This window comes from Ambystoma mexicanum, chromosome 2p (genome assembly GCF_040938575.1).
Source record: "Ambystoma mexicanum isolate Mex_15411 chromosome 2p, UKY_AmexF1_1, whole genome shotgun sequence".
Taxonomy (NCBI): Eukaryota; Metazoa; Chordata; class Amphibia; order Caudata; family Ambystomatidae; genus Ambystoma; species Ambystoma mexicanum.
Window position 1 is genome coordinate 648,451,919 of NC_090923.1, and position 14,896 is coordinate 648,466,814.

Here is a 14,896-nt window from a genome sequence, read left to right on the forward strand (position 1 = left end):
CCTGGCTGACTTTTGCAACCACTCCTTCGCCTCTGGAGTCTTCCCTTCCCCCCCTCAAGAACTTCTTTGTGCACCCTCTTCTCAAGAAACCCTCTTCCGACCCCTCCTGCCCGGCTAACTATCGCCCTATCTCCATCACTCCCTTCCTGGGCAAGCTCCTGGAGAAACTGGCCATCTCCCAGCTTAACCTCCATGCTGAATCTGTTGGTAGTCTTCATGACCATCAATCTGGCTTCAGAGCTGCCAGAAGCACGGAAACTGCTCTCCTGAACATCCGTGAAGACCTGCTCTTGAACCTCGATTCCAACACTCCGTGTGTTCTCATTCTGCTCGATCTCTCCTCTGCCTTTGACACTGTCAACCATGCCATCCTGCTCAACCGTCTCCGTGAAAACCTGGGTATCACTGGTCAGGCTCTGGCGTGGCTGACCTCTTTCCTTTCAAATCGACCCTCCCAGGTCCAACTGGGGTCCTTCCTCTCCGACATATTTTTCTCCACCTGTGGTGTCCCCCAGGGATCTAATCTCTCTCCCTGGCTGTTCAACCAGTATCTGGCACTCCTTGCCCACCGCATCGCCACTCTCTGCCCTAATTTCCAGTGCTATGCGGACGATACCCAGCTCATTTTCAGGCTACCCTCAGCCTCCCCCTCTCCTTCCTTCATCTCTGACTGTGTCTGCTATCCAGGAATGGTGTGCCGCCAATGACCTCTGCCTTAATGCCAGTAAGACTGAGATTCTACTCATCGGTACACCACTCCCTCCTTCCCTGCAGCTCTCTGGCCTGCCTCCCTTGGCCCCCTCCCTGCTCCTACCTGCAAGGCAAAAAACCTTGGGGTCATCTTCGACTCCACACTCTCCTTCTCTCCTCATATTTCTGACGTCGCTAAGAAGTCATACTACCAGCTGCACCTCCTCAGAGGTATTCTTCCCTTCCTCTCCTTCCCCCAGAAACTCACCGTCTCCCGAGCCCTGGTTCTCTCGAAGCTGGATTACTGTAACAGCCTCTATCTTAATCTGCCTGCCTCCACTCTCCGCCCTCTGCAACTCATCCAGAACAGAACTGCGAGACTTGTCCTTGGCCTCAAGCCCAGGGACCGTATCTCTCCAGGACTGAAATCTCTACACTGGCTCCCAGTGGCTGCGAGGATAAAGTTCAAAACCCTCTGCGTTGTCCACAAGGCCTTCTGGGGCCTGGGTCCTAAATACCTTCAACTCTCTCTTCCCAAATATCTTCGTTCTCGAGCCCTTCGCTCATCCGCCTCCAACTCCCTCAGGGTCAGCCGCTTCTCGAAGCAACGAGCTGGGGGTAGATCTCTCTCCGCTGCAGGGGCCTCCCTCTGGAACAGCCTTCCTGCCTCCCTGAAACTTGAGGAGAACCATCTCCGGTTCCGGAAGCACCTCAAAACCTTCCTCTTTGCTTCTGCTTTCTCTCTCCCTCTCCCCTGCTGAACAGCTAATATCCGTCACTGAAACTGCACTGATTCTGCAACTGGACCACTCTTAACGGCCTCGGTCCTGGGCCCAGCCACTCTCCACTTGCACTGATGCACTGGAACCCCTCTGCACTGCGGGACTGTCTCTCTATCCCTACAGCCTCCCCCCCTTTCCCAGCACTTGTTCTGCACTTACCTTGCACTTGCCACCAGCTGGCCCTATTTATTTATTACTTTACGCCACTTACCTTGTACTGCACTTCCCCCCTCCCCCTTCCCCTTGCACTTTTCCCCCTCCCCCACCCCTGCACTTGCGCGATCTGAATGACACCTGGCCTAGTAGGATCGTTGTCTGTCTCCCCTTGTTCCTCCCCTCCCTGCCTCGTCGCGCCTTGAAACACCTGTGTATAGGCGCGTTACAAATGCCATATCATATCATACCACTAGGCCGATCTAAGATGTGTAATCCAGGAAGGAAGGTAAAAATGTTGTGATGTATGAGAAACCAAAACGGATAATTCCATATAACATACATCTTGTGTGATCAGATAAGTGTAGCAATTGAAAACGTGTGCACCAAAACATGTAATATGAAAACATGTTATGTTGCTGACACATGCAGGCCGTTTCCATAGCAGAAGTTGAATGGGCCCCCACACATCTTCAGGTGGCCCTGTAGAGCATAATAATGTGCCCCTCCTGATTCAGTCTACACAATTGCAAAGGCAGTGTGGGATATCAACACTCGGCTGATATCTTCGGGTCTGGTCCACGTTACAAATAAACAAAATAAACAAACTGTGTAAACATTCAATTGTAAAATATATTAACATTTCCTACAATGATTTGATCAAGCACAAAAATAGTTCTAAGACTTTGTCTACCTTGAACATGCGGGGGGCGACAAAAGAGTTTCTTCCGGACCAAATCTGCTTAATAAGTTCTGCATATGCCTCAGCGATCTCTCCTTTCATTCCAAGAGGGTTTTGACGATTTATCTCAGATTCGTACTTATCCGTTAAGAAGTATTCAGTCAAAGGCGGGGTGTTACTCAAACACTGAAAAATGAATACAAGGTCAGTAATTAAGCTAAAGGTGCACAAACTATTTTACTTACTAAAAATAAATTAAAACATTGTAGAGAATTGTGTGTACCTGGAGTAAATCTAGGAAAAGGAAAATGAAAATAAACTCATGACAGATTTCATCACAATCATTCTAAGATCACACAATACATCTCCCCAAGACACCGACAATTGCATTCATGAGAAAGAGGGAAGAACCGGATAACTCTCTAAATGACCCAAGATCAGAAACAGCAGCATTGAGACCTGCATGCATATCAAAGGATTATGAATTTACTTTGCTTCAGGAATATTATTTTCCTGATGTATGCACTCCTCTCCATGTGTATTAATCTTTTAAAATATTCCTAGCATCACGGGTGGACCTAGAAAACTTCCCAAGTTCACATGTGGCTCAAGATGGGATGAGAACTGCACGGTTACATCTACACATGCCCAAGATTGCAAATCCGTTCAATTTGTCTATGCCACAGAAGTACAAACAGAGTGAGCCCTGTGCACATGAGAGGCCAACCTGCTCTGGTGACCAGGTAAAGACACTAATGTCTAGCCAAGCAAGCTAGGTAGTGTGACGAAGCATCAAGGCGTATACTTGGAAGAGTGTGAGAGTGGTGAAGCTTTCAGTTAAGCACAAGTTAGGGAAACTATAAAAAAAACTTTTTTTTAGGCCTTAGACAAACTCTTGGCAAACAAACTATTACCATCACTATAGTCTCTTTGGTGTGCTCTGCTAAGAGCATGTGAACTTCACTTTTAGAATAAAATTTAGATAAGTTTCAGAATACTGTAAAAGAGTAAAGTAAGTCAATTAAAAAAAAACATACGACCAAGTACGCATGAGAGAACAAATATGATGAACATAAGTTAGACACAATATGAAAATGGCAGCACGGTATAAATCACAAGATAACAGCTATATAAAGCTTGAATGTATAAAGAGGAGGCACAGAACCGTAAGAATCACAGGTTCCGGTGTAGTTCCGATTTAGTTCTCTTCAGAAGGCTCGGAGTCTTTTAGAGTTTGAATAAGAGTGGCAAATGTTTGGGAAAATTCTCAAAAATGTGCTAATTCCCTTAGAGACCCCCCAGCAACTTTGCTGGATTTTGAGGACTTGCTTTTATTTCCTGGAGATAGTGTGACCCTTTTTCCCCACTCTCTCATTTGTTTTGAAAGGTGTTTTACTCGTGTTCTCTTTGGTTATGGAGTTTGACAACCCCATAGGCATGGCATCTTTTCATTTGTGTCACACAGCACCCTTAGTGCAGTGGCACAGGGGAACCTTTTCAGACTTTCCCAAGGTTCAAATACGTTCTCTGGGATAAACTACTGTTTCCCAGAGTAAGTAGAGTGTAATTGACTTCACTGGTCTTTTTAAACTACCATGATTTTTCCCGACCGCAAACACCAGTAGCGTTAAATCGCGGGAGCCATGTTTTTCAAGATGCTGTCTGAGCCCCCTCTAAAAACAGGTCCCAGTCTCTTTTTTTCGCCATTTCTTTGTGGAAATGGCGAAAAAGGTTTTGCTCTGCACGCCAAACCAGGTTTGGTTCCTTTGTTCATTCACCTTTGGTGGGCTTCAGGACTGAATACCGCCTCTGGCGCCCAAGTGTCTGGGGTGGGCAGGAAGTGAGGGTGGTGCCCGAAACTCCTGTGCTTAGTCTCCTAGGAGACCCAAATGCACTCTGTGGTGATTGACTGGTGATTGACTGACTGGCAAGGACAGCCACCCAGCTGGGTGAGTGAAAGCTAGGCTGGAATGAATGGGAGAGAACTGAATAGAAAGCGAGTCTTGGAAGGCAGAGTCGACCACCGGAACGAAAGAACCGGAGACTAGCTAGAAGAGGACGGTTGCTGCAACTCCTGGACCATTGGTATGCCCGGTGAAACCCTGCTGCAGGTCCGAATCGCTAAGTTCATCGCAACAGAGAAACCCTGCAAGGACGACTTCTCTCCGAGTTGGTGGGACCAATCAACTCGACGCTAAGCCACCTGGATACCAATCGCAGAGCTGTTTGTATTTTCCCCAGTGTGCAGCAGGAAACCGAATAACCAAGGAGAGGGACACCAGCTTGTGTGCTCGACTAGAGCTACGGGAATTGAAGATTCTCCAGTTGCCAGCTTTTTGACCAGTCCCAGTGCAGGAGTCCTCCGACGTCCTCCCTCTTGTCGCCACGACTGAGGCTCAGGAACAGCGAGATCTGCAGGAACTGCCAGGAACAGAGGTCACCAGCTGCATCTTTTTCTTCATTTGTAAAGGTACTGTAAAACCAGACAGAGTACTTAACTCACGCAGTGAAAGTGCTTGAAACGTTCCCAACTCACAGGCCTAATCAGCTTGTGACCCAACAATTGATTCTTCTTTTTACAAACTATTCCTGATAACTTTGGCAGAGACCTTTCCGTTTATCTACCAGAACTGCTTTATCCTATCCAAGAGTTTAGCCCATTGACTTTGGCCTAGCCTACTGAATTGAATCGACTTTTCTGGTGAACTCCAAATATCTGCACTGACTAAGAAAGAACTGTATTCTTTCTATGTTCTGATAACCTATGTCTTTTTGCTCCTCCAAAGTATTCTGAATGCCTCAGAAATTTAGTGTACAGTACTGAAGTATATTTGTGTGTGATTATATTGCCTCCTTCTTATGAAAGTTTTATAACTGACAGTTAAATTAATAAGTATTTAAGAAAGAAACCTTGAGTGTAAGTCTATTTGAACACCTGTGATTGTAGACCTCTGTGTAACATCATAACAGCTCACATTTCCTTTTGAGATGAGCCTGGCTTCTCAGTTCTACTACCAAAAACTGTAGTACAGACGTATACCAAAGGTTGGTTTTGCTTACACCTGTAGTCCTGGTTGTGTGTAGTGGTCCCAAAGGGTACTGCATACAAACTTTGCCTTATAGCAAAGCAAACAGACCATTTTTAAGTGTCTCAAAGTAAGTTAGCAATTGAAGAAAGGTTCTTAGCAGACCAGCTCCCACTCAACGATCTTATGGCAATCCCAGGTGAGGATCCTTGACCAGAACTATACTGCTCAGTCAGGGTACGAGAGATGTTGTGTAAGGACTGCACGCCTGATAAACCCTTTGGCAATCATGGGGTCGGGGGGGGGGGGGGGCAGGGGAAATCGAAGCAAGTATTTTTACTCAATGCTGAACTTAGATTGATTCAGATCACCACAGAAGCTCCCAAATTTGCTACCCCCACTTTAACATGTTCCTTGGTCCTGTTGAGGGAGTACCAACCTGCATCTCCGGTGCAAAAGTCAGTTTCGGCGTCAGGTTTTGGGTCTTGCTAGTCTGCAGTTCTGTGCTCCGATTGATCGGTTCTGGGTACTGGACACCTTGAATAGACCGAAGAATGAACCGCCATTCCTGCAACGACCTCAAAGGACACCCGGGACACAATACAGGTATGGATCAGTGATGGCCACTCAGGAGAAAATTACAGTAGTTGACATATGTGTCAGAAACAAAGGAAGTGGTTTTACAAGGCCCTTCTTCGTGGAGAGCTAAACAGCAAAGTAGGCTTCTTATTTCGTAGGTTAAGGGTCTATGGAGTCACATGGCTCAACTGTGGACAACCGATGCAGAGAGGTAACCCAGGAGGAAGCTGGTCAGCCCACATGACAGTTTCAGGACACTTCTGAAGGCTTTCAAATGCAGGACACTCAAGCAGAGCTTGGGCTGGTTCATCCCACCAGTCATGCGTGTCGAAGCGATGATGAAGGCCTTCCGGAGATCAACAAAGGAACAGGCCTTTGCCAGAACGGTTGAAGACAGTGCTGTTGGCAGGCTTCAAAGGGGAAGTTCCAGGTCCTCACCAGGATACTCCTCTTCATAGGGGTCTTGATCCAACGATCTGTTAAATAGCTGCAGGGGTGCCCCTTTTATCCAAGATTTGAAATGCTGTGGACCACAAGCCCACCAATGGTAAGTATCGGCACCATTCTAACTGGCTGGGGCTGTCCAATCCTGGAGAGCCTCTGGCCAACACATCTGCTCAACACCACACAATATGGCATGGATGTGGAGCGTGTCCAGACAAATAAGAACTCCACATCCAGCCACACACCCACAGTGTCAATTACAGCTGTACAGGAGCTGAATGGCCAAACAACAAGATGGCCAAAGGACAGGGAAAACAAAAATCAGTTTTACAGTATACGGTGGCATAAAGCAGTAAAATGCAAATGTGCATGAGACAATCAAAACCTAGTATCAAACTATCTGCTGCCAATAGCCTGTCATGGGGACGTTGTGTCAGTAACAATTAAATTAAAAATAAAGTTAAAAGGGACACACAGTGCCCAATGGCACTTCACTGAAGGGTGAGCAGGAAACGTGGAGAATGGGGTTCTCCTGCACTGATAACCATAGTGACTGATCAGTGCCCACAAAACAGATGAGCATAGCAAAGCTAGTAAAACCAAAAACAAACATGCACTGGCCTCCAAAATTTAGAACAGCATTAAAACAGCAGCAAAAAGGTGGGTGCCCCATTGAGGACTATGGAAAGAAAGCAGCAAAAAGAAAATATGTCCTACCAAACCTTGATAAAGAATTAAGATGCCCTGCAAGCATAGTGGGTAGAGGGGATGTGATGGAGGAATACCTTGGAGGAGGAATATCTACATGAACATAAAATCGATTTTTCTACGCCCACATAATTGTAAAAGCTTCTTTGCCCTGAATCAGCACACTGATGTCAAAGGTCTGAAAGATGAATTGCATGCTCTTAACCTAGAATATGATATAATATATGACATGACATTTATAACGCGCCTATACACAAGTGTTTCAAGGCGCGGCGAGGCAAGGGAGGGGAAACAAAGGGAGGACAAAGACAAGGATCTTACTAGGCCTAGTGACATTGAGATTGCGCAAGTGCAGCGAATAGCAGACGTATCACAACACTTGGTCATCTCCTACCCGGCTTGGATTTATCCTAAACAAGGTGATCAGCTTGAATTGATAAAGAAATAGCGCTGCCTATGATGTAAAAGTGCTTGGATCCCAACAGGGAAATATCTATTTTCCAAAACACATTTGAACAGAATAAAAGCGGCCGATCCAGAAATAGTCTGAGATTTCCAATCTTGAATAATTGCAGCTCCGATATTGTAGTCTGCAGACTCAAAAAACTCGAGGACCATCACACAGCTGCACAGCAAGATGACAAAGGTAATAGGAATGAATCCCACCCTACTTGCGTAGATCAAACCTTGAAACTAGTTTAATTTTTCACATTTATAAAAGGAGCAGCAATGCAACAATGAGTAATTTTCAAGGCAACAGTAACCCAAATATCAAAGGTCTACTCAGTACATCATACATAAAAACCCTGGAGTGTATTGTACGACAGACCTTGTCAGTAGACCGCAACATAGTTCATCTTGCTAATACTTTATATACAAGACAATTGCAAGGTTGAGATAAGGATAACATCTGGAATGAAAGACCATGGAGTCGGAGCACCAGGGTAGTGGGTAAAGCAGCAAAGAGGGTTGGGGGTAAGCGGGTTTCAGCGGATGGGAGTGTGGGCGTAGGCAGAGCTGGCTAGAATCCCCTAGGAATAAACAATTGGAGCAGGAAGCTACAATCGGGCAGCAGGCTGTACAAAAGCTGCATATGTTAAGATCAGGAGATTAGATTCAGATTAGCCAATTATTCAAGTGCAAATGACATAGAATCATAAGAATACTATTACAGTGAGTACCGCATCTGCTTAGATTCACATGCTGTGCATATAGTCTGACATCTAGTGTTAATCGCAGAGCATTGATCGAAAAGGGACTTTCACATGGGCGTGACCAACACTATTCCCCAACGTGATGTGTAGTGTATCCAAAATCCTTCACGCATCCAAGTCCCACCGGTTGTTTTTGTTCTGCCATGAAGGGGGCTTTACGAAGTGTGCGAGTACAGAAGAAAAAAAAAGGTTTAAGATGTCCATGTTCCTTCTAATCCAAGAGGAGAGGAAGGGTGGCCGCATGTGAATCTAAGCAAATACAATAATCAGAAATACGATTACGGTATGTCTTCTGATGCTTGTGAAACTGCTTGGAATCACATGCTTTGCATAGACTAGCGAGCAGTACAAGGAGATGGTGGTGGGAGGTGTGTGGAAACAGTAGCAAAGATGTCTTAGCACTGCCTGTCCCATCTGGGAATCGGACAAAGGGCCTAATTCATAGAGCCTTTTCCAATGTGCTTTTGCCATCATAAAATGCTTCTGTGAATTAGGCCCTTGAAATGTATGTCTAAGCAGTAATGTTGAGTGTCGCAAAAAGAATCAAGAGGAACATTTGCAATAAAGGGTATAGTAGCTCTTGTGCCCCTAGGAGAGTGAACTCTAGGTGTAAAGAGCAAGTCTCTTTCGGCTAGAGACTAACAGTGCGATACATTTAACAATCCATTTAGAAATAGCCAACTACTACAGACACAAAGGATTGGCTTGCCTTTCTTAGTGGTTTGGTTTTTTCAAGGTAGTACACTACTGCTCTCCTAACATCTAGTGTATGGGGGCTTTCAGCAGAGTAAGTGGCAAGGCTCACAAATTCTACTAGCCCACCTGCAGTGGCAAGTAGATTTTATGATGGGTGAGTTCCATTTGCATGGTACTCTACCTTGCTGGCGTGTAGGGGGATGTTTGAAACTTACTTGACATTTACTGCAAACCAACTTTGCTTGCAGTAGCTGGCAAATAACATGTTCACTGTGTATGGCTGGCAGCATTGCACCAAATCTGAAGTGTGCTTATGGTGACGTGCTCCATTTTACAGAAAACACTGGTAAATATTTTGTCACCCGTCACCATGGGGCAAGTGCATTTCTCTTAGGTTGAATATGTAAAATAAAGAACCCGCCCTGCAGGTCTAGTGAAATTTTTACAAATTTGCAAGGCCTTAGTTGGATTCTGAAAGAATGTAGGAAGTTTGATTGATTGGTTCACGTGGAACTTAGAAATTAATTAAGGCGTAAAACGTGGGTGTTTACACAGTATGACTTTATATTTCTGAATAGTCACAAATGGGTCTTGAATTGAGATGGCCTGCAGTTCACTAACCCTCCTTATGGAAGTAATGGCCACTAAAAGGGCAGTGTTATTGGTGAGGGCTTTAAGACTAGCCATGTGCATTGGCACAAAAGGAGGTCCCATTAATCTTGAGAACATTCAAGTCCCATCCGGGAGTAGGGCTAGAAATAGGAGGGTGAAGCCTTTTCACCCCTTCCATGAATGCCTTAATTACAGACATTTTCTACCATGAAACCTTGCTCTGAGATGTGGTATACGCAGATAGGACACCTTGAGAGAGTTGAAAACAAGTCCTGAGACTAAAAGGTGTGTTAGATAAAGGACTATGGGCCTCATTACGAGTTTGGAGGTCGCCATGGTGCTATTAGCACCATGGCTGCCTCCAAACCCGTGTCCGGGTAGCCGGAATGGGGATTTACCGGGTCATTCCAACCTTGGAGGACCCGGTAAGTCCCCATTCTCATTCGAGCCCCCACAGGGCTCAATGGGAATGGGGAAGGCACTAATAACAGGCCCGCAAATAGCGGGCCCGTTATTAGCTCCCTGGTTCCTTAGCGGCTCCCGCTAAGGAAGGCTGGTTTTACCAGCTGCCCTTAGTGGGACCCGCCAAGGGACCTTGGAATGCGGCGGTAGGGTGTTAACGGCACCCTTACCGGTGCCGTTAACCCCCTACCGCTGTACTCGTAATGAGGCCCTATATCTTTAGGTGAACAGTCAATAGGTGTGATAGTTTTAGGAGTAGCACCAAATGACAAAACCTTTCCACTTATTGGAGTAAATGTCTGGTGTTCGGTTTCCTTGCCTCCAAGTATGTCCATACATCTTTGAGCTAATTGGAGATGCCCAAACTCTATGGGCCTCATAGGTTTGCCGGTCCGGAAACAATGGTACCATTAAGCTTGTGGTTCCGTTGTTTCCGGACAGGCAAACTACGAGTACTGCGAGCGGGTGCCTTTCAGCCGGCCAGGTCTGACCTGGCGGGCTGAACGGTACCAACTCGCAGACCATGTCAGACGCACCGGCACCATTCACGAATGGTGCTGGGGCATCCGACCGCCCCATTCCCATCGAGTCCAATGGGACTCAAATGTGAAGTCATATTTTCCGGTGCCCGGGAATGGGCAATTAGCAGGTCCAGCGAGGCTGTAATGCCCCGGTAATTGCCCATTCCCGGGCGCCGGAAAAATCATGACTCTGGTGGCAGCCGTGCCGGTAGTTACAGGCACGGCTACCGCAAAGGTCATAAATACCCCCTATGACTTCAAGATCTAAGCTGCTAAGTTGAGTCTTTGGGGGCCCGGGTGCCGTGTCTTCCCTCAGTCCTGTGACATGTTGTATGAGCGGCGCAGTTTCCTGGAGGGGAGACAGACAACCTCATTGGATGGGAGAACCATGGCTGTCGAGCACACATTGGCGCTACCAGGATCAGCGTGACTTGTTCCTGGTGCAGCTTGTGTACTATCCTGTTGAGAAGGAAAATCGGGGGGGTGGAAGGGAGAGCATAGGCCAATCTCCAGGACTATGTTATACAAAGACCATTCCCTTTGGATCGTTTGAGGGTACATGGAGGCATAATCTGGGCATTGGGCAGTTGTGAACAAATCGATGTCTGGAGGACCCCATTCTGCAAAGACATTGAGTATAATATGTTCTTGCAAGCGTCATTCGTGTTCTACGGGTAGGTGCAAGTCTCTACTAAGCACATCTGACAGAAGATTGCGTTTCCTGGAACATGCTGTGGTAGTAGGAACATGTGGGGTTTGAGTGCCCACTTCCGAATTTTTTATGACATTTGGGATAGCCCTGGAGAGTGAGTGCCCCCTGCTCAGTCAGATAGTACATGGCTGTGGTGCTGTCTTTGAGGACAATAACCGTCTTCCCCTGTAAATGTGTTTTTAATGCTTTCACAGCTTTAAACACTGCCAGTAGTTCCAACAGATTGATATGTTTGGAAGCTACGGATTGAGACCACATACCGTGCACCGTCTGTTCTAGAAGGTGTGCTCTCCATCCTGCCAGGAATAAGTGTGGTGAGAGTGGCTTCTACTGCGGTGGTGGTAATGGATTTCCCCTTCAGAAGGTTTTCCTTTGTCCACCACTGCAGATACTGAAGGCACCATTGGCTCGAGAGCCATGCCTGCATGGGGTGCATGCACAGATGGGCGTGTGGAACCAGGAAGATGCAGGATGCCATCATCCCCAGTAGTCACATAGCTTTGCATAAGGTTATCTGGTGACTGTCTACATAGTGAGGGATCTAGAACATGTTTTGAACCCTCTCATGGGAGGGCAAGACGAAAGAGTCTTCTGCCTGAATTAGTACCACCAGAAACTGTGACTTTACTGGGGACCAGACGTCACTTTCTCGTTGATTGAGAATCCCAGATTGAAAAGGCAAACTATTGACTTTTGGGTGTTCTCTGGGCATGTTCCAAATGAGTCTCTGGTTATGAGCCAATCGTCGAGATAAGGAAACACTGGGATTGACTGCCTGCGCAGGTCAGCAGCTGCACCGCTAGTACCTTTACTTGGGGCTGAGGCAATGCTAAAGGGGAGCACCCTGAACTGATAGTGAGCGTTTTCCATCTGGAGCCTGCAGTACTTTGAGCGTTGGCAATATTTAAATATGAAAGTATGCATCTTTCATATCCAATGTGGCCATGTTATCCCCTGCTGCAACAGTGGGATTACTTCCTGAAAAGTTGTCATCCTGAAATTCTAAGGCTTGACATATTTGTTTGCAGGACGCAGATCTAAAACGGAGCGCATGGTTAAATCCTATTGGGTACAAGTATAATGAATCAATACCCTCTTTTACCTGAAGATGTGGCATGACCTCAATCGCTCCCTTTTCTAGAATGATCTGGACCTCTTTTAGCAGGATTTGCAGATGCTCTGTCAACAGTCTGCTCTTAGGTGGATGGTAGCAGAGATGTGGTTGAAGGTAATGTATGCGGTTCCCGTGATCCCCTCCCTTGCGTGGGTGAAAGATGTTACACGTCCCCCGACATGGGAGGGGACCCGTACTGCTGAGTCATTTGCTTGTTGGGGTGGGGAAGCCTCTGGCTTGTACCCTTCCTGCATCGAAATCCCTGCTGTTGTGGGGACTGGAAGCCGCTGGAGGTACCTTGACCATAAAACCAAGGGCTCCTCCTGACCCATACTGCCAATGGGTTGGAACGGGAGGATGACTGCACGCTAAAGGACCGGTGGGTATCAAACACCCCTCACTGGACAAAGGGCTTGGCTGAGATCGGTTTAAGTGATTTGAGAGTCTCGTGCACTTATTTTTTAGCAGTTTCCAGGGCATCATCGACCGCTTTACCAAAAATAGCAGTATCTTCCACGGGCTTATTGATGAAGGAAGCCTGAGTCTCTGGCTTAAATCCTGAATTTATGTGCCAGGTGTTGTACTGCAGAAGAGTCCCTTGTGCCAGGCTTTTCCCCGCTGTTTAAGCTGAATCCAGAGTGTTTTTCAGAATATTGTGCGACTTGGCGTCCATCAGCGACCAAAGCTAGAAGTTTGGTGCGGGCTAGTTCCAGGATGTTCTGAAGGCCCTCCTGTATGAGTACCCATTATACATCGTTATAGCTCGTAAGGAGCTTGGTGTTATTGGCGATTCGGTTACAAAGATCAGCAGAGCTGGTGACACGTTTTCCAAGAGCATACAGCTTTTTGCAATCCTTGTCTGGAGGAGACTGACGAAGATAGAGGTACTCCTGCTTGTTTCTTGGTGGTTGTAAGACCAGGGAGTCCAGGACAGCGTGGCCTCCGACAGAGATAGGGTCTCAGGGCACCGGACAGAACATGTTTTCAATTTGAAGGTTGACTGTCTGAGTGAGCGTGGGTGTCCGCATGAAGGGAGCCAGGCGTTTCTTCAAGTTCAAGAGCGGAACGCCTGGCTGAATGGTACCATCTCCTTAAGGATATCCTCCAAGGAGTCTCAATCATGTACGGCTTCTTGGGTGAGGATTTTTAAGTTGTCAGCCGCCCTCTTGAGAAAGTTATTAAAACGCATTTGGTTGGCGATGGGTGACGAGTCCCTGGGTTGAATGGGAGGAAAGTCCAAAAAGATGCCAAGGTCATGTGAAGGGGTAGTGTGGCAAGTGCCCCGATCATCAGCGGGATCCCGGTCTGTGTCTTGAGACATGGGGTCCTGAGATACCTGACCTGGATCAGGGACAGATATCCTTGTCATCCTGGTCGTTCACGAACACATCTACAGGAGGTTCCTGTGGAGGTTGTTCATCCGGGGATGCAAATTGTGCACCTGGTGAAAGGCGCCTCTGGGACTTGAGTGGAATATACAAGAAACCACAGGCCTGTGTCTCTTGAGTATATCATCAAACTGGCCCGTAGTTGATAAACTTGCCCATTTTATCCATACATGCCACAAATGTTTTAGTCCACCCAGAGGAGGTGGACACATCAGTGGGAGGGAAGGGATGGGCAGCTGGAAAAGGATCCTGCTCCAGTGCCTTGAAAAGAGGGGTAAAGACTGGAGAATACCCCTCGGGTAAATGGGAGGCCTTTTTAGGGCTAGAACCCAGTAAACTGGCTTTAGAGACCTTCTCCTGAAGCTTGGGGAGCATCTTAGAAGAATGGGCCAGTTTTAGCACATATTTCAACTCTACCACATCGGGGCCAAAGATTTAATGGAAGCACCCGCAGGAGAGGTTTAGTAGGCCCCGTCTAAAGTTGACACAGGCTTGCGGGCAGCTAAGGCTTTCTCGGTGGATCTGTCGAGGAAAGTATAGGTGTGTGTGTGTTTAGGTGTAAGTGTGGTGTGTGTGCCCTTGTCGCCAGGGTGTGATCTCCCCATCGCACTGCCTGCGGCATGCTTGTCGGGGACGGACTTGCAGGAATGAGAAGTCTACGGCTTCCGAATCAGAGGCGTGGCTGCCGGATGAATCCTCGTCCGATTTGACAGCGGCGGTGAGGGACTTTGCAACACTGCTCATGATCACGAGGGAGGCACCTATTGCACTGGCGATGGGCATCTTTCCAGAGAAATTTGCTGTTATAAGATGGGCAGAATTTAAACGTTGTTCGCTCCATAACGGAGAGAAACAGCAGCCAGATTGAAGGAAAAAGAGGAGGGGCAAAGAAGAGGCGTTGTGAGGAGAACGTCTAACAAAACAGGTCCCACTCTCCCTAGTGTGAGGCTGGGCTGGCGGGACAAGGCCACAAGGTAATCAGTCGCAACTCGTTGGTAGAAGGACCGTCAACGAGGCAGGATCAGTTGGCAAGTAGCCGTCGGAGCAGCCATCAAGGAAATTAAGCACAACCCGCTTAAAAGTAGACAAAGCAATATAAACTCTATACAAGCG

General features: G+C 47.1%; 1 protein-coding gene across 2 annotated transcripts in view; it reads right to left on the reverse strand.

The window, feature by feature from the left end:
- The window catches only part of USP4 (ubiquitin specific peptidase 4), a 2,223,295-nt gene that overhangs the window by 1,532,021 nt on the left and 676,378 nt on the right, over positions 1-14,896 (reverse strand). For both annotated transcript variants that reach the window (XM_069644193.1, XM_069644194.1), the window contains one exon: positions 2,320-2,493. In XM_069644193.1, the coding sequence (XP_069500294.1) occupies positions 2,320-2,493 (174 nt within the window). The remainder of the gene's footprint in view (positions 1-2,319; positions 2,494-14,896) is intronic.